The 19,622-nt window shown below is 40.8% G+C and overlaps 1 protein-coding gene across 9 annotated transcripts in view; it reads right to left on the reverse strand.

The window, feature by feature from the left end:
- The window catches only part of ARHGAP6 (Rho GTPase activating protein 6), a 503,994-nt gene that overhangs the window by 11,968 nt on the left and 472,404 nt on the right, over window positions 1-19,622 (reverse strand). For all 9 annotated transcript variants that reach the window (XM_057538592.1, XM_057538591.1, XM_007198536.2 and 6 more), the window contains 2 exons: window positions 17,251-17,430; window positions 4,341-4,438 (listed from right to left, as the gene is read on the reverse strand). In XM_057538592.1, coding sequence (XP_057394575.1) covers window positions 4,341-4,438; window positions 17,251-17,430 — 278 coding nt within the window. The remainder of the gene's footprint in view (window positions 1-4,340; window positions 4,439-17,250; window positions 17,431-19,622) is intronic.

The raw sequence follows: 19,622 nt of genomic DNA on the forward strand, positions 1-19,622 counted from the left end.
TGACTCCATTCTCATCCCGTATTACCTTACATCCCTAAATCAAGGGGGAGGGTCTATTTTAAGTATCTTTGAAGAAAAGAGCACACAATTCTAATAAATATACCAGACAAGCAATTAAAAAACTGGAAGTCTTTCATTGTTAGTAATATAAATCTCTTCTAATCTCCTCTCGGCATTCCATTTCAGTTGAAGCCAAAAATGTAAGTAGACAAGCACAAGAAAAAATAATGAATCCTCCTCTCACTCCCCCAATTCTGTTGTCGCACATGAAGAAGGGAAAAGACTCAAATCAAAACATTAAATTCCCAAATATCACTAAGTGTTTCATCTTTCAAAACAGAAATGTTGATGAATACGTTCTTGTTCTTGGTTTGACACTCTTTTGAAAACTTACTTGTCCACCCCAGATAAAATCTTGTGCAGTTTCCACGTGGGGCCCAGCAATCTAAAACCTTATTTAGGTATGTGAACTGATGGCAAAGAACAGAAGCTTCAGGAAAAAAATCAAAGGGTCGGAAGAGAATAATGAGGCAGCTCGTGCATATCACTGCACTTATGATACTCATTTTAGAAGCTACTGTTGCTTCCCACTCTGTGGTCTTCCTGCAAATCCTTTCCATTCTTACCTTTTATAGCCCTTGTAGCTGAGTTTTCACTAAATAAGGTCTTCGAAACAAGAATTCTGTCCCTTCCCATCGCGCCACAGATTTCCCTTCAGAAATCTACCTGGCCTGGTGCGAGCAGGTCATGTTCCCAACTTCAGTGCCTTTCACCCTCACCCCTCTGTCTGTTCCGGAACTACGCCATCATCCTGATGCCAATTAGATCAGGTGAGCTTTGCCTTTCAAGACAGTGCCACAACTTAACGTGGATGGGTTCTCTCGTGCCATATTGCCTTCATAGGTTGCTATCTCATGGACAGCAAGGTAGAATCTAGTGACACCCAAGTTTTTGCTAAGTAGTTGTAAATGAACAGAATGGTGAAATTCCAAGTAATGTGATAATAATCACTAACAAGTACTAAGCATTTATTTAAAAATCAGATTCTACTCTAATAGCAGAACAACTCCATAAAGTTAGTGTGACTTTTTATCTCTAGTTTACAGATGAGGAAACTGAGACAGAGAGAGATGAATTTATTTACCCAAGACCACACAGCCAATAGCAGTGGAACTGGAATTTGGACTCAGGCAATCTGGCTCTGAATCCAAAGCTCATAACCAGCATGTTATATCATAGACGGGTGTGCTATTGATGGATAATTGACATGTCAGTGTGGCCAGCACTGTCTGGCATTTGGGGTACTATAATTTGTCACCACTGTATTCTGTCATTACCATGATCGATCATCACTGTAATTCTTTGCCACTGCTTCTTGATTTAGGCACCACTGCTAAGCTTGCTATTTAAGGGCTTCTGCCCTCTGTGCTGGCCAGCCTCTTTATTGTGTCCCCAGCCAGCTGACATATTTACTTTTATGACCAGGCCCTGATTCAAGCTCCCCAAACATCCAGGCCTATTGACAACCTCTCCAGCCTACAAAGTTCCCTGCAAATCCTTGCTCTTCTCAGAAGATATCGAAACTCCACGTGGATCTATGGTCTGGAGCGCTGGTTCCCTTCTTTGTCAACACAAAGACCCCTTTGGAATGTAACAAATCACCTACCTCAAGTCCCCGGATGACAGTAAATATGTAGTATCTAATGGGGCAGCTCTCAGCTGGCAGTTCTTAGCCTGGCTGCTTGTGAGAAACACAGGGGAGCTTTTAAAAATCCCAGTGTCCAGACTGCACCCCGGAATAAATGAATCCAAATCTCTAGGGGGGGTGCCCAGGCGGAGCGGTTCTTCAAGCTCCCCAAGGGATTCGAACGGGAGGCAAGGCTGAGAACCAGGGGCTCAGCACATATTATCTTCACCCTTGTAGGCCTCCTTCAACAAGTCTGCAAGTTCTTAAAGATGTAAGCATTTATACGGAGAATGGATAAACAACAAAGTCCTACTGTAGAGCACAGGGAACTGTATTCAGTATCCTGTGATAAACCACAATGGGAAAGAATATCAAAACTGAATGTACATATATATATGTATAAATGAGTCATTGCTGTGCAGCAGAAATTAAGAAAACATTGTAAATCAACTATACTTCAATAAAATAAACATTGAAAAAAGAAAAGAATATGCCTTGAGATTTTAAGCGTTTGCTGCTCAAAGCTTGGATCATGGCCCGGCGGCATCACAGCACCATCTGGGGGCTTGTTAGAAATGCAGTTTCTCAGACTCCCTCCCCTAGACCTACTGATTCAGAAAAAAACATTTTAACAAGATTTCCTGGTAATCTGGATGCATAGTGAAGTTTGAGAAGCACGCCTTTAAAGCACGAAGAGACTACCTACAGCGCGAGGGTTAGGACTTTTCAAGCCTCAAAAGGCCATTAAAAATAAATATTTATTTACTAATGTATGTATTTTCCCTTCAAGGTAGCATCATCAACCTTCTGGGCTGCTACCTGACCTGTACCTAGAGGAAAAAACCAAACACTCCCTTCTCCTTCTTACTGCGAAAGTCTTCTCCAAAGGTTTTCTGTTCGATAGTGCTAGTCTGACATCTTCAGTGCTCCCGTGAGCTCATCTTCCTTTTCTTGAAGCCCTGACACTCACCTAAGATCCTGGTGTAGGGTCAGCTTGCCTAGGCCTTACAATTCTTATTCCTATAGGTACAGGGAACACAAGAGGCTGCACCACTGTACAGTTTGGGGTGGGCTTAATATGTACGCTTCCTCCTTCTCCTGAGAGTAGAGAAAGAAAGGCTCATTTCTTGGCATTTATATGCAAAGAGCATATTGAAAACCACATAAAAATAACTTCTAGCATCTATTCTTCAAAGTATACTATTCATATATTTTAAAAGGTCATACAAAAGCAGAAATTCGATAAGTCAAAAATCAGTGGGTTTTTTAGGTGTGTGTTTTCTACCTTTCCCAAGGCAGCTTAATGGGGGATTCACAGAGAGAAAGGCTGCCATGTCTGTTTTCTTGCACAGGAGAGGGAAATAAGTGAGTTCCTTTAAATTCTGGTGACATAAGACCTCCTAGGAAGAAAAGCCCTTTGTTTGTTTAAATTAGAATCTCCACCTTGATGATAGTTAGGAATCTAGGAAAATTTTAAATGAGCCCAATTCTCTGATATGAAAAGCAAGACCATGAAATACCAGCCCATGTATACAATTTGAATACATTTTTATTCCCTCGTGGCTCTTAGAGTTTGAATCCTGGCAGAATGTCTTACTTAAAGCAGAATTTATCTTGATAATGATTGGCACAGAAATGGATTTTTTAAAGTGCTCTTGAAAGGACGATCCACTTAAAAATTCTTCCCTGTTCTACAGGACATGGAGCGAAACAATGTGCAATTCCTTTCCACCAAATTTCTCTAAAGAATGTAATTTTTAAATACCTGAAATAGTTTTAAATGAAAATTAGTACATCAGGTTCGATATCAATACAAAAGAACAATTTAACACGTGTCCACGTTTCTGAGATACCATTGAATAAGACATACCATTACAGTATATTATGTATGACTAAGAGGGAAAAAATGCTATGAATTAATTTAAGACATGTCGTTGATTATAAGATTAACCTCAATTTCAGAGATGATAAAACATGGGGGAAAATGTGTCTTAGAATTGTTGAAATTCAGTAGACTAACAAGCACAGCATAAGATGATACTTTCACGAAGGAAACAACGTTTCCTGTCACGAATTTAAGGTTTGGTGTCATGGTGGCAACATCACTCCTGGTTCATGACGCAATATTATCCCCTTAACTAGCTTTGTTAAAGTTCACCCCCATACACTCTGACTCTATAACAAATGGTTAAGATAAATCATAAAATCTGACTAATGGGAAAATTCAGTGCTTCTCCTTTTGGGGGGAAAATGGTGGTTAACCGTAGCCTACAGCAAGGCTTGTATTTTCCTCATTGCAAACATGGGTGCTTGTGTAGACCGGCATGCATTTTTCTCAAAAGGATGCTAGCGTTTGCTAATGCATCTGTCCCGTTGGTAAGTTACACACGTGAGATGCGTCCAGGCGCAGCCTTAGGGGCCCCTAGGCGCAGTTTTTAGGATTCTAGATCCCATAAAGCAGTTTCTAATTTGATAAGTGGATTGGGAAGACAAGCATTTTCTGTTTAGGTGGACTGATCAGATTTGCCAGGAAGTCACCAAAATTCCACTCAAGTCACCCTGCGTGGAGTTATGTAAACTTTTCTAATTCTTTGGAAATGAAAATAGAAATCCCCAAGGCGGCTGTAGAAGACGGAAAAACTGGCATACTCACGAAGATTGGGAGGCCTTTCTTCTGAGTAAATAGTCCACCACATCGGGGTCGGTCTCTAACAGGCTGATCAGCACTTCATTCTGGAGATCCGGGGGAACCTGCAGGGGCCAAATGTTGAGGCATAAATAAAACCACTCCAGAAAGAGGCGAACTACGGTCATTGGCAACTTGACGATAGCATATAAAAGGGTGCCTTAAAAGTTGTAAGAAAACAGAGTGATCTGTTGGTTAAAACCAAACCTACACCAACCCATACAGCCAGTTTCATTCTTAGGACAAACTGGATGATTACCAAACAGTCATATTCAATAGTCAATTCAATTCAAGTGGGGTGAACTGTCACCCCACTTGCGACTGGAGATACAGCCTAACCATTTGGGTACCTCTGTTGCTCAGACCCGATTTTCTTGGCTTTGAATAAGCAAAATATTGCGGTTAAGAGGAATGGTGTTTATAATTTATTGTCCAAATAGGGACACTTTCTAGAGTTCATATTTAGAACTATGCCAAGACAACAGGCATAAGTTAGGACTGTTTTGGGCAGTTCTGGAACATAGGATCAGTTTATTGAGGACAGGCCCTGGAGCCGGAGACTGCTTGTATTTGAGTCCCAGTTCCACTCGCTGGGTGTGGGACTTTCGGCAAGGTATATGACCTTTCCAGGTCTCAGTGCCCTCATCTGTAAACTAGAGATAATAAGAGTACTCACCACAAAGGGCTGATGTGGTGAGTAAAGGACTTACTACATGTTGAGAACTTAGAAAAGCACCTGGCAAATAGAAAACACTCAAAAAAAAATGTTGACTAGTACATTTGCACATGCCACTTTGTCATTCAGTGCTGGCCTTCACTCCTTTCTTGCCTCCTGGTCTATCAACAATTAAAAGTTTCTTGCTTCATAATTTGATGAGGCATTCACTAGAGTGTTACAGATGAGCTTCATGTGTTTCTCTAAGCCTAATCCTCAGTGCATTAGAAGATGACCTTACAATCCTAAATCACTCATGTAGAAGTTTTTTCTAGGAGAAAAGATTGAACTTGGCTCCCAGTGGTTTTTCTACTCTGTAGATGCTGGTAGCTCAACCAAAGGAAATTCAAACTGTTGAGGGAAAATACATTTTCAGTCTGATTCTCTCACATGTGGGCTCGGAGACAAGACTCTTAAATACTGTGGGGACATGTCTTCTGAGAACAAGTGTTGGTGGAAGAATTGCCTTCTGCCTCTTGCAGAACTCAATTCTTCTTGAGCTCTAAGAAGCTGCAAACAATTTTATTAACAAAAACAGGGATGAAAAAGCAACAAAATGCTTTCCTCCTTTCATAAATCTATTCTTCCTACTTCATTCTGAATCGTCATTAATGACATTGCCAAACCCTAGTCACACAAGCTCAAAATCTGGGTTGGATTCAAGCTTCTCTGTGTCCTTTCCCCTCCCTGTTCAGAGCTGGGAGATCTACTTGATTTCATCTCCATGATGCCTGTTACTTCTTCCCTCTCTTTCCCATTCCAACTGCAATGATCCAAGTTTGAGTTTTCATTACCCCTTTGGTGTGGTCATCTGTTGGCCATTACCAGCCTTCATTTCCCTCTTCTTATAACAGTCATACCCCAAGTTCCCTCTGGAGAACTAACTGGTCCCCAACCTCCAGCTGGAGGGTGAGGTGTAACCTAGCCTAAGTCAATGATCATTCCACTCCCAGACTACCATGGTTGCTTGAGCCATGAGCATGTGACTTCATTAGAAGCAATGAAAAGCTGTGAGAATTTCCCAGAGACTTCAGAGGGACAGGATACAGGGCCTGAGGATTGTGCTGACAATTGAAGAAACAATTCCAAGAAATGGAGAGAAAGTAAAGGGCTCTCTTGACATCACTTGAGTCCTAGGTAAAGCTATGCCTGAAGCTACATTTGCTCTAGATTGTTCAGCTGTGTGAGCCCCCAAATTCCTTAAGCTAGTTTGAGCTTTTAGTTGAAAAGAAAGATATATCCTTGATGAGGCTTTGATACAACAGCTTGCTAACTTGTGTACTATTTCCTTCAAATTGTACATCAAATTTCTCCTCTGTGTGGTTGTCAGAATGTTCTGATCAAGACACTTGATCAAAACCCCTTTTGATCAAAGCCCTCCACTTGCTTGCTTGCCTCAATCTGTATTTCCCATCTTCTCCCCTAGCAGTCATCCTCACACACCCGCGACCTCAGTACCACTGCGCTTCTCACTCTGACCTTTCCCCACCTCATTCCTTTAATTCGTTACATAAATATTTGGTGAGTGCTTACTGAGCGCCAGGCACTGGATGCTGGGATTCAGCGGCAAACCAAGCAGACAAGAATCCATGTCTCCTTGAAGCTGACAGTGAATATGGGAAGACTGGCATGAAACAAATAAACAGAAAACATAGCATGGATCACATGGAGAAAGATAAAGCAAAGAAGGGCAATGAAGAATCCTGGGCCGGGGGTGCAATTTAAATAGGATTGTCAGAGAAACTGACAATTTAGCAGATGAAGGAATTGGAGAAAATCATTCCAAGCAGAAGGAAGAAAGAATTAGCAAGATGTTGAATCAGGAGCAGTTCGGAGGCCAGTGAGGTTGGAACAGAGTGAGAGGAAGAAGGCAAGTGGTAGGAAGTAGGTCAGGTGACCAAGGCCAGATGTTGTGGACTCTTCTCCATGATAATGACCTCTGCTCTCAATCTAAGTGGGTGGGGAGCCACTGGAAGTTTTGAGCGGATGACTAACATGACTTGTCATCACTCTGGCTGCTGAGTTGCTAGGAGATTGTAGGGAAGCAAGGGGTGAAGCCAGGAGTGCAGATGGGGGCTGTCGATGCATCCAGAAGAGAGATGATGGAGGGCCGAACCAGCCTGGTGAGTGGATGAGAAATATCTGGATCCTGGAGACAGTGAAGGTAGAGACGGTAGCATTAGCTAATTGACTGGATGGAGAGAGAGAGAAGGAAGAGGGAGAGGGAGTGGGAGAGGAAGAAGAAGAGAGGATGACTTCAACGTTTGGGGCCTAGGCACCGGGAAGGATGGGGTTGCTGTTAACTGATGTAGAGAAGCTGCAGGACAAGGAGGAGGCTGGGGGTCAAGATTAGGGCTGTGGCTTTGGTATAAGACTGAGAGGCCTGTGAGACATCCAAATGAAGGAAAGATCTAGTAGGTGATCGGGAATAAGGATCTGGGGTTAAGGGGGAGTCCTGGGCTGAACATAGAGATTTGGGGGACACATATAGATGGTATTTAAAGCTCTGTGACCAAATGCAATGCCTGGGAATGAGAATGGAAGGAGAAGAGAAGGGGTAGGACTTTTAGGTCCAGGCTGAGAGATTGTTCTCTTACTATATTGAATACATTAAATAAATAAAAAGACTGATAATTTTGACAAACAACATGACCCAACAGATATACTTGACTACATCAGTTTTTCCAAAAGTAATATTCAAAGGGTGCAAATGAGAAGAGAGAGAGAACTCATTAAAAAAAATGAACAGCAAAGCAAAAAATAATATAGGCCAAAAATGTATATATTGAATTTTTTTAAAAGAATCTTCCATGAGCAAATTAGGAAGACTATTTCTATTTTTGTCCAGTTGGTTTAAAATTTCCTATGCTTAGACATGTAATAAAAAATTTTGCTCCAAGCACCAATCCATTCCCACTAAGAATAAACAACTGGAGTTCATGGCCTTCAGAGTGGTGCACATATCACAATATTAGTTCTCTGAGAGTATATGGTGTGTCTAATGATAAATTATCAACTCAGATACATTATTAGAATAGGTTACAGGAAGGATCATTATCTGAAAATAACTTGCCATAAAGTTTTGCAGAAATAGCATAATTTCTGCAATTCAGAGTTTTTACTCATTCAGCTAGGCTTTATTCCCAACCAATTATAATTACTGAGGCTTATTTTCTGTAGCATATGTGACCTTTACTTGGTAACAAATGCAAATAGAAAGGGTCAGTGCTATAAACCTATCTACGGTTTCTTTTCAAAAGACTCAGGATACCATTTTGGCTTGGAGACACTATTTACAAATAAGTGAAAAAATATAGCTTAAAAATGTGCATCCATGTATTGCAGGAAGAGTAGATAATACTTTCCTATGCATTATGCAAACTGACTACAGTGTACATAATCCATTATTTTAATTAGCTTATTTATAGCCCATTTTGATTTAAGGCAGCTTCCAAAATTCATATGATAAAACCACATTTGTTTTTGTTTTTTAATAAAGGAATGGTTCAGAAAATTGGAACCAGTGGGAAAATGAAGGTAGGGAATTTGAAACGATGCCTGGAACTGACTTTTAATATTCATACTACAGCATCCAGTGCTGTTTTCCCAATAATCCCTGTCATCTTTGTCCACATTTGCACATTTCATTTCCTATTATTTAATAAAAATTTCAAACTACTGGCTCAGTTCAATTGGATGAGCATTCATTTTCTATTAATTTAGATACTTAATAGAGAAACTAAAGTCAGGGGAATGAGCTGAATAGAAACAGCAGCTTACAGTAAGTAAGAAGAAATATCCACGCAGACCATTCACATATGCATTCCTTTTCAGTAATTAGGATACTGTTGAAAGAATATCTGACCAAGAATCGATAGTTCCCGAGGTCCCGTTTTGGCTCTGCTGCTTATAATTAATATAAACTTGGACACATCAACCATCTTCTTTAGGATTCTATTCCTGAATCTGAAAATCCAGGCATATCTTATCTGTTCTCTTTGCCTTTATGGAGATGTTATGGGGATCAAAAGGGCTAACAAATTTGAAAGTACCTGACCAGTTGCAAATAACTTTAAAATAAAAGATTTTATTGGAAATAGATAAAATAATAAGTTAAACACTTAAAAGAAAATAATAAAAGCAGATAACTTGGAGATGGTCAATGTTTGTTCTGAGATTTCTTTCTTGACTAACGGCTATCAATTTCCACCTCTTATCCTGTGTGCTTGCAAAGAAACATCATTCTTCTCTTTTGCCTAACACTTCTGGTGGGTAACTAAGCTATGGGATTTCCTCTCGATATGTCTCCGTTCTTGACCACCCCTTGATTTCTAGAGTTACAGTGTATGACCTCTTGGCCCCTCAATTGCAATGGTCTTGAAGCCAGACTCTATGTAGCTTCTCCCTTTTGGCTTTTTCTCCTGTGCCAGACCTCAAGTCTTTGGGCTGGTCACATCATCAGAAGGCAGGGATTATCTGACTTGACCACCTAGAACTGATAGAGGGTCCTAAGGTTGCAGTTCTCTGTCAGCTGACCTCCTTCACAGCTAGGCCAAGATCATATGAGCCAATCCTGGCCAAGGTACCCTAAGGGGGGGGGGTCTTATAGAAGCTTCTGGAAAAGGTTTTCCTCCATATTGACAAGAGATGCAGGAGAGAAAACATCTCTCTTTGTGACTGGATGTGATAATGGCTGCAAGAGGTGCTGGAAATGACTGTGGTCTCTTGCAGCTGAAGATGGCGGACCAGAGAGAGCATAAGTGCAAGTGAGCCGCTAAAATTGTGCCCCCAGACTTCTTATTATGTGAGATAATAAGTCCTGATGTTTGCCAACACCTATAGTTGATTGTTCTCCACCTTGCAGTTGAAACTCCTACCTGCATATCCATGACCTTTCACCTACTCACTCACTCAATCAATTTTATACTCTTCCAGAACACAGGGTAGGGTGGTGCTTTCTATGCAATGGATGCTGAATAAATGTTGTTGGAATGGCTACAAATAATAATAAAAAATAACCCAGAATTATTGGTCTTCATGGTGTACACTGGTTATGTTGCCTTTGTCTAGATGCTTCTCTCTACTTATAACTAGTACCAATGTCAGGCTCTAGCAAAATTTCCTTGCTACTCATTTCTAGAGTTGGAAGATAAATTTCCTTTCCCAACTGAGGTGCACCAGAATTTTTCTAACAAGTTCTTAAACTACTGTTTCCATTAACAGAAAAACTCTAAAAATGAAAAGTATGACTCAATAATCAAGATTTTTTTTCTTCTGGAATTTTGTATATAGTGAAATGAAAACTAAGGAGTAGGATCGTGAAAAACATATTACTTTTTTTAATCAACCAATTCTGGACATTTAAATGAAGGAAGCAAACCCATCCCAAAGGGCTTCTTCCCTTACAATTTATTGTTTCAAATCAAAATCTCTACTGCGTTTCATGGCACAGGGAGATCAGCTCGGTGCTTTGTGTCCACCTAGAGGGGTGGGATAGGGAGGGTGTGAGGGAGACACAAGAGGGAGGAGAAATGGGAATATATGTATATGTATAGCTGATTCACTCTGTTATACAGCAGAAACTAACACACCATTGTAAAGCAATTGTACTCCAATAAAGATGTTAAAAAAAAATCTCCCGTGTTTTAGTCAACTATTTAGTAACTTTAGATAACTTCTAAGGGTACCATTTATGGTCGTTTTTATCTGGAGACTCAACTCCTTAGATTTTCATATATTCCTTCAAAGGATAATGCTATTTCAAAAATCAAAAGAACTTTGGACTGTCCTGCTTCAGAGAAAAAATGTAAACACTGCACATATGAAGGAATAAAACTGTCACAATTAAAATCCACCCTATCAAATTAAAGATGAAACCTTGAATGATTGCCTAGGGTATAACTGCTATGATGTATTTTATTCCATAAACCAGAGAGAGTGAAAAATGGTTTGAGTTTTCTCCATTTACTAAGTCACCATAGCAAACCATTAAGGGCATCTGAAAGAGCACTTCCTAGGACCCAATCCTACTGTACTGTACTTGTGTAGGTGTTTCACACCAGTCCACCACTTGGCACTGAACCAAGAAGGACGCTTTGCATTTAAAACTCTAACAGTCCCCAGCAGAAGTAAACGTCATTGGAAGTCATGATGATATTTTTTTTAAGCTAACAAACACACCGAGAGAAATCACTTTGGCTATTTATGGGAGCAAAAGCTCAAACATGGGCAGGCCCAGCCTAGAACTTTTGTGTAGCTCTGGTGTGGAGGATGGCTTAATATTATATAAGGAGGTCTCAGTGCACTTAAAGGGCCAGAATGCGTTAAGTTCAAGAAATTTTTCTCACGTGCCTGACACATGCCAGGCAGCGTTTTTGGCAATTGGGGCGCATTATTGAACAAATCTAGTCGAAGAGCCCCAGACTCATGGAGCTGTGATGGGGGATGACTCGAGGAAGGTGGAGAGCAAGGAGCAGTCTTTGCTCCACGGCAACAGGTTAAAGGAGATGGAAACGGCTCAGGTGTAATACGCTTCTGCCCCTCTCCACCTGCGTGTGTCACCAACAGTACATGCATTCTGTCCCTACAGACAGGACAAGGTGAGCAGGCTCTCACAGCCATCTGCTGGCCTGGACACCAAGTGGGTGGGTGTTATGATCAGTCCAGAGGGATTAATGCTGTTGAAGGTCCCCTTTCCGCCCCATTTTCAAACTGGTTAAAATATTCTCCCCCGCCCAGCCCCAGCCAAATGAATTCTATATCTGAGACGTCACATTAAAGCACCTCATCTTTTGTGAGGGAAGGCGTCACACTGGAGAAATAATCTACTTAGTTGCTGCATCACTTGGGCGAACGATCTTGGCTTGCTCCTGGTGAAATGGTGGTGCAATTGAGAATAAGCTGATGATGTACATAATGACTAGCCCGACCCCTGGCACACAAACAGTGGTTATTTTAAAAACAGTGGTTATATAAAAAGGGAAATGGAAATCATATATAATTATCTGGATGGGGGTGGTCTCTTGTTTGATGACCTGGATTACTGCTTGACTCCTTTTGACTTGGCATGTGAGAGAAGTTTGAAGAAAATGTAATTTGTGCCGGGAAAGAAGAGAACACAGAGCAAAGCTTGGCTTCTGAGCTTGGAATCCTGGTCACAGCCTCTGACCCTTGCTCCCAGCAGTTCTCATTCGAAATTTCCCACGTGCGCTATGCTGATCCCCAGCTCAGGCTGACCAATCAGCAGGGTGGGAACGCGCCGGCGTTCCCACGTCTCCACAGCGCTCGGCACTTTCCATCAGCCCACAAGGGCGGTGCCTTCTCCTCTTTCCCTCTCTCCAAAAAAGAAGCCCTAGTAGTATCAGCCCTGAGACTGAGCTGACGGTTTTCTCCACTCTGCTCTGAAGCTCTTAGTAATTCCAAGAGCCACGATGAATTTTCTCTGGCATTTCCGACATCAATTACAGAAGCCACAACTTTCAGAACAATTAATGTGTTCATGATTGAGTCGGTGAATGCTTTCTGCCTCACAGTGATAACACTGACCATTTCTAGATATGCATGATTCTTCTCTTTTATTTCCAGTGTTCCCAGAGAGAGCATCATTTTATGTTTTCCAATTTTTAGATAGTTGTTGATATCAGAAATGGAGGGTTATGATTTAAAGGTTGGGGGATCTAAGGAGTATGGGCACCAAACCAAAAACAAACAAACAACAAAAATGCATTTTTCTCTAGCAGTACATTATCACAGTATGTTTTTGTAACAAATACTTACCGAGCACCCATTTTCTGCCAAGTACTTTCCAGGTGCTCTGGATATCAGTGAATAAAACAAACAAAAATCCCTGCCTTCCTAAAGTTTGCATTCTATTAGGTTTCAACAAGCATCATAAATAAATATACAGTGAGCTGAAGGTGATAAGTGCTAGAGCTAAAAGAAAGAGAAGAATAAAGACTAGGAGTATATATGTGTGGGAGCAGGTCGCAGCGTTACACAGCGTGGTGAGGGTAGGTTTTACTGCGAAGGCGACACCTGGAGGTGCTTTGATAGGGCAGGCACCTGATCAATTTCTTATAATAATAGCAGTGATCTCTCTCTCTCTCTTTTTTTTTTTTTGGAGTCCCTAGTATATGTCAGTTCCTGTCCTAAGTGCCTTAGGATGTCATTTCTAATTCTCAGAATCATCCTGTAAAGCTTCATCTCATTTTTTTTTTTCAACAGAAAAAATGAAGACTTAGGGAAGGTAAGCATAGGGCCAAGATCACATAGCAAATACATAGCTGAGCAGAGATTTGAATTCTGGGAGCTGATTCCAAAGCTCACGGTCTTCCCACCATCTTGGGAGTTTCCCAAGATGTGGTTTTCCCAAGATGTGGTTAGGAAACTATCAGAATGCCCTGGAGGTATTCATTAGAAAGTACACAATTCTGGGCCCCATCTCAGTGCTACTAAGTTTGATTCTCTAGAGTGCAGCCCAGGAATCTGAATGTCTGACAAATTTTTCTTGCGACTGTTGCATGTTCAAGTTGGTGAACCACAATTATGATCTGCTGCCTTGGTCTCTTGCTAGAGTGATCATGATGGCTGTTATCATGACCTCTTTCTAGCTCTAGGATTTCTAACCCAGTGCCTGAAAAGCAAACCACTGGTAAAAAGACTGGCCTAGCCACACTCTCGAACTGTGTGTCAGCCTCTAAATCTGGTTATCTTTTCTGTATTATGGGACCAAGCCAGGTTCTTTTCTGTCCTTTCCCATTAACTCGGATACTGGCCACTTGGGAGAGGCAGTCCAACATGAGGAAATGAAGGACATTATAACACTCAGAACAAGCTTTGGGTCCCTGCCAGGCCTCTGTGGGGTTTTATATCCCTTCCATCAGTTCTTCAATGGAATCGCTGCTTCTAGGATGCACTCTGCCTTCAAGGACAAACTCACAGCCACCTTTTCTAACAAGTCTTCCTTTCTGATGCCAATGGGAAGCGATGCCTCCCTCTCCGAGCTTGTAAGCCCTTCCAAGGGCTGTGAGACAGCACAACTGCTAACGACCTTTAACCGTCAGGTCCTGTCTAGCTTCATCCTTCCATGTTTGGAATTACTGTGCTAATTCTGAAAGCGTCTTAAAACAAAACAAAATGAAACAGCTATCTACATGATTGAATTTTTGTCGATCCACACAGACCTGCTTTCCCAACCAGCCACCAGCGTTGGTATAACAAACTAGATTCTGAAATGCCAAATATGCCAAAAGAATCTACAAAGTGATGAGATTAATTAAAAAAAAGAGGTGAAGCTAGGGCTAGGGCATAGCACCATGCAGATTTTAGAACTAGAAGGGATCTTGGTTATCATTCATTCTAACATAGTCCTTTGATAACTAAAGCAATGGAAATCTAAGAAGATGAGGTCACACAGCTAATGTATAGTAAAGATAGGACTATAGCAAAGTTTTCTGGTTCCAGAGCCAGTTTTCTTTTAATTGACACAGGCTTGGGATCTTTGTCCTACCTCTCATCCTACTTCATTGTCCCTTTCCTCAACACATAATTCCCATAATCTGTCTAAGGAGATCAAGAATGCTTACATTAATGGTTAACTTACTCTGAGAAAGGTATTCTTAATTCCTCCATGCCCAAACCTTTTCATAAGTATAAGGAGTAAGGATTAGTAATATGGAAATCATACGTCACAGAGCTGCCAATGAGTCATTCATTAATTCGACCAGTGTTTCTTGTGTTTCTACCATGTACCAGGCATAGGGGTAATGCAGTAAAGAAAGTTAGGTGGAAATGAGCAAAAATTCACCCTGTCAGGGAGCTCACGTTCTAATGGGGAAACACAAACAAAAGAAATTAGTAAAACCCTTATTGGTAATGGTAAGTGCTAAGAAGAAAAGGCAGGGAAAGGGAATAGGAAGTGAGGATGTGTGTGTATGCTGGTGGTGTGGTAGGGGGGCTGGATTTTAGACAAGGTGACCAGGGAAGGCCTCGTTGAGAAGTATAGATCACGACTGAGGAACACAAATATGAGCTATTACCCAAGAGAATCTCGATATCAGTCTCTACAGGGAATGGCAAACAAAGATCAGATTTGGAAAATGTTGGAAAAGATGGAGTATTGATGTTCTTCTACTGTTCTTAATAATCCAGGCAGCAGGAAATGGAAGGAGAGGAATGGCACGACTAAAATGGCAGCAACTGGACTTTCAAGGAGGCCAGGAAGAGATCTGTTAGTATCTGAGGTGAAAAGAAACGCCTGATGGTTTGGTTTCATATAAAGAACTTTGTTTAGAATACAGAATTTAGAGAATGGAATTAAGATTGACAAGAGGTATTATTTTGTCTTAAAAAAAAAATCTAGAGAGCATGAAGTATGCCAAGACTACTTGGCAAGATGATACACGACTTAAAACTTGATGAAAATGTTGAAAAATTCAGACATCTGATTCATCCAAATATGTAATTAATTATGAGGATTGTGGCTGAAGGGTGAAATTTATATAGAGTTCATGAAAATTTCCACTTTTTTTTTGAGAGCTTACTGCATGCAACACATGGGCAGCGCCTCAGAGACTCAAAGAGGAGCAAGACACCATTCTACCTCAGTGAACTTTTCACTGTGGAAATCCATTTTCACTTCCTCCTGGGCATCCAGCGGGAATACATTTCTCAGCTTCCCTTGCAGTTAAGTGTGGCTTGTGGCAGAGCTCTGGCCAATGCGATTGGAGTGGGCATGATGGATGTCCCTTCTAGGTTTGGCCCATAAAGTCCTAGGGGACTGAAGAGTCTCAAGATGCAAGGAGCTGGGGTCCCTAAATCACCACCTGGGACGCTGTCCGCTAAACATCTGATTAAACTTTATGTGAATAAGATACTTATGTCTGTTGTGCTGAAGTACTAAGATTTGAGCCAACTTGTGTTGCCCAACTAATACAATTATTAATTAACATTTGCATAGAATTTTGCAGTTTGCAGAATGCTTTTGCATATCAAATGACTCTGGGAACCACCCCAGGAAATGGGTCATATTTTAATTTTTTCCCATTTCACAAAAGCTGAAATTGATGCTTATTGAATATTGAATTACTTGGTCATGATCATAAAGGTGAGACAGAGAGAGCAAATATTCAAAACTACTGGCTCTCAAATGCACAAAAAATAACTGATATAAGACAAGGATGGAAATAAATCTAATGCAAGGCATTTGATAAATATAGACAAAATATTAAGGAAATTCAAAAGAGGGAACTAGCATACTTGGTTGAAGAAGCCACAACAGGCTCTAGTGGAATAGGTAAGATTTATGGTGAGCATTTGTAAATTCAAAAGAGAAATGGGAGAAGAATCATGGAGAAAGTTCCTGTAAATTTTGACATGCAATACGAGTGGTGAATAGACATAGAAGAGAGCTGGCATTTGTTCTAATGATCCAAGGGAAGTTGGAGCAAGCAATGCAGTTTTTTGAAGGATAACAGGAACTGGTAATTCAATACAAATCAAAAAAGTATTTACTGAGTGCCGGTCAGACGGAGGGCCTTCCAAAAGTGTACAAAGGATACAGAGAGGAGATAACAAGGGCACGGTCTGTGTTTTAAATGCGTTTATAATCTACTAGGGGAAATAGTCAAAAATGACTTCAACACAGTGTTGAGTAAGGTAAACATCAGTAGGAACAGTAATAGGGTTCAAGGGACAGAGAAGTGACATGGCAAAGTGACGCAAGAAGGACAAAGGAAAGATAGGTAAAGCTTCATGCAGGACGCAGAATGTCCAGATTGACCTTGGAGGAGGTGCCATTGCTGAGGATGGTTATAAACACGTGAATCCACGAGGGCCACGTATAGTTCCGAAAGGAAGAGTTTTATCAATTTTGGGGGCAAGGACACTGCTATATAAAGAATTAAATGATTCCAGAACATGACCATTGTTTAGGAGACAACAAAATGAAATTTATAATTTGGATATGTTTGTTTAAACATGGAATCACAAACTTACAGTGACATCATAGGTATGTAAATTTCTATTAACTGCCTGGCTTCCAATGAATTCAGTTAATGACCAGCACTATGGACCAGAAGGTGCTGTGCCTAAGTTTCATTATGCCACCAAGAGGCAATCAATAGGCAGTTGACTGAGATGTCTTGCCAAAGAAGGGCCACTTACCATGAACAGGGCTTCGTAATTTTCAATCATTTTCTGCACCACGGCAATGACGGCTGTGCTCTCTTCAGCCCGGGCTGAACTCTGGACCGAGAATTCCTTGTCTGACGACTTCTGCTTGTGCAGCAGGTTGGGTCCAAATATGGTGGCCAAGTTTAGAGATGTCATTTTGTTCCCAGTGACCTATAGAAGCAGAGAATACAAGGACTGTTGTGATTTTTGCTTTTCAAAATGCCAGGTGGTTCAATAATCAATAGAACCTTTTTACTTTCTCTTTTTTTTTTTCTGCAAGGACTACATCATCTCTGTCAGAATCCACGAAGAGCACCATCATTTTCCTTTTGCTTCATATCTTGAACTGAAGCTCATAGCTCAGTGGTCATCTCAATAGCATACTGAGTAAAATTTTATAACTGTTATTTTTGTGAAACTGGTACTATATAAAATTTCTATCCTGTCTGCTCTTTAAAAATATTGATGTTCATCCATCCAACTGACCATCTTATCCATCCCTCTATCTATCCCTTCATCCATCAATCCATCATCTCTCTATTAATCCATCCACTCAGCACCTACCATAGGCTAGGCATTTTTCATGGATTCTGATTATTCTAAAGGTTTTCCAACAATGATCACAAACCAGTCCTTATTTTAAAGGGTTCACATTCTAGAGGATAAAGAAAATTATCAAGTACAAGCACTGAGTACAAAGTATGAAACTATCAACTCTGGAGGCCCCAGGGACACTCCAAAGAGGTGGTAATATTTACACAAAACCTTGAAGGAGAATAGAGTTTGCCGGGCTGAAAAGCAGAGGAACTGGCACAGAGGGCACCTTCACAGTGGTGAGAACACGATATGCAAAGACAGAAACATGTAAAATACGCCAAGGCCCGCCAGGAAACTCAGCATGGCAGAAGGTCCTGCAGGAGAGGCTGGCAAGGGCCAGGTGAAAGTCATTGCTACATGTCCCCTGTGGGGCAAAACTACTCCTGGTTGAGAACCTGGTCTAGGCCGATTTTTATTTCTCTTGTTGAAATTAGTTGAAAATCTACGAATGCCCAGAAAAGCATGGGGACTGTGGCTGCTTGGTGAGGATCCTTTGCCTGGGAAGATGTGCACAGCCTTCAAGAGGCAGCTGGATGCACAGCATAAAATTCCTGACTCACAGGTGAGACGAAGCCTCCTGAGTCCCGACCTTGTCCCGTGGAGCCCCGAGCTGGAGGCTACCCAGCCCTGCAAGCCCAGCATGGCACATGGGGTGTGTTATTTTTAGAAGGCGAGGCTGTTTTCAGGTTTGCTGCCAAGTGAAATGATTTCATGTGGTAAACACTGGGAATTTTCAAGAAAGTGCCCTTAATGTACGACTGTTCAATTACGTTTTTTCTTTGTTTCATTTCACTGATACAAAACTTGACAGGTTTTCATGTTATTTTTCATTTCTCTTCCTGGAAATTCATGGCTGAGGATAAAATCAAATATGCACCATTTTCAAATTCATCCCCTTAGAACTCAGAGGCATTTGGAGTGCTTCCCCTTCCCCTCTTAAAGTAATACCAGGGTGTTCTCATTTTTTAAAACAACATGATCAAATGGAAGATTTTGTTTTCTTTGAAAAGAATGTTTAGTACAAGGACAACCCAGAACTCTGCTTCCGCTCTCCTTCTCCTGTTGCTATTCTGGGAATGCAACACAATCCCTCTGTAAAACCGCACAGAGATTCCAGCTGCAGACCACGCTGCTGTGGTTTGTTAACACCTTTTTGTTTCATTTTGGTTTTATTTTATTGTTTTTTTAATCTGGAAAGGAGACTTGCTCACAGATGGCTTCTACCCTTACCCCCCATGTTTCAGCATATCTATCTATCCATCTATCATCTATCTATCTATCATCTATCTCTATGACTGCCCAAGAGTGCACAATATAACGTGTACTTGGGCTTGGTTCATTATTTAATTGTCAGCCAATGTGATGTTTCCAAATGTTATCAGGAAAACATTTATCTCTACTAAATAAGCATCCTAGAGCATTTCTGATCCGAATATGAAGAGCTCACATTTATTGATATTAAAAGTTTAGCATGTAGGTGGGGGAGGGATAGATTGGGAATTTGAGACTAGCAGATGCAAACTATTATATAGAGAATGGATAAACAACAAAGTCCTACTGTAGAGCACAGGGAACTATATTCAATATCCTGGGATAAACCATAATGGAAAAGAATATGAAAAAGAATATATACATATATAAACACATATATAACTGAATCACTTTGCTGTACAGCAGAAATTAACACAACATTGTAAATCAGCTATACTTCAATAAAATAAATTTTTTTTTAAAGTTGAGCATGTAGAGTCACTGGGCTAGAGGCT

This window comes from Balaenoptera acutorostrata, chromosome X, assembly GCF_949987535.1.
Source record: "Balaenoptera acutorostrata chromosome X, mBalAcu1.1, whole genome shotgun sequence".
In the NCBI taxonomy this organism is placed as follows: Eukaryota; Metazoa; Chordata; class Mammalia; order Artiodactyla; family Balaenopteridae; genus Balaenoptera; species Balaenoptera acutorostrata.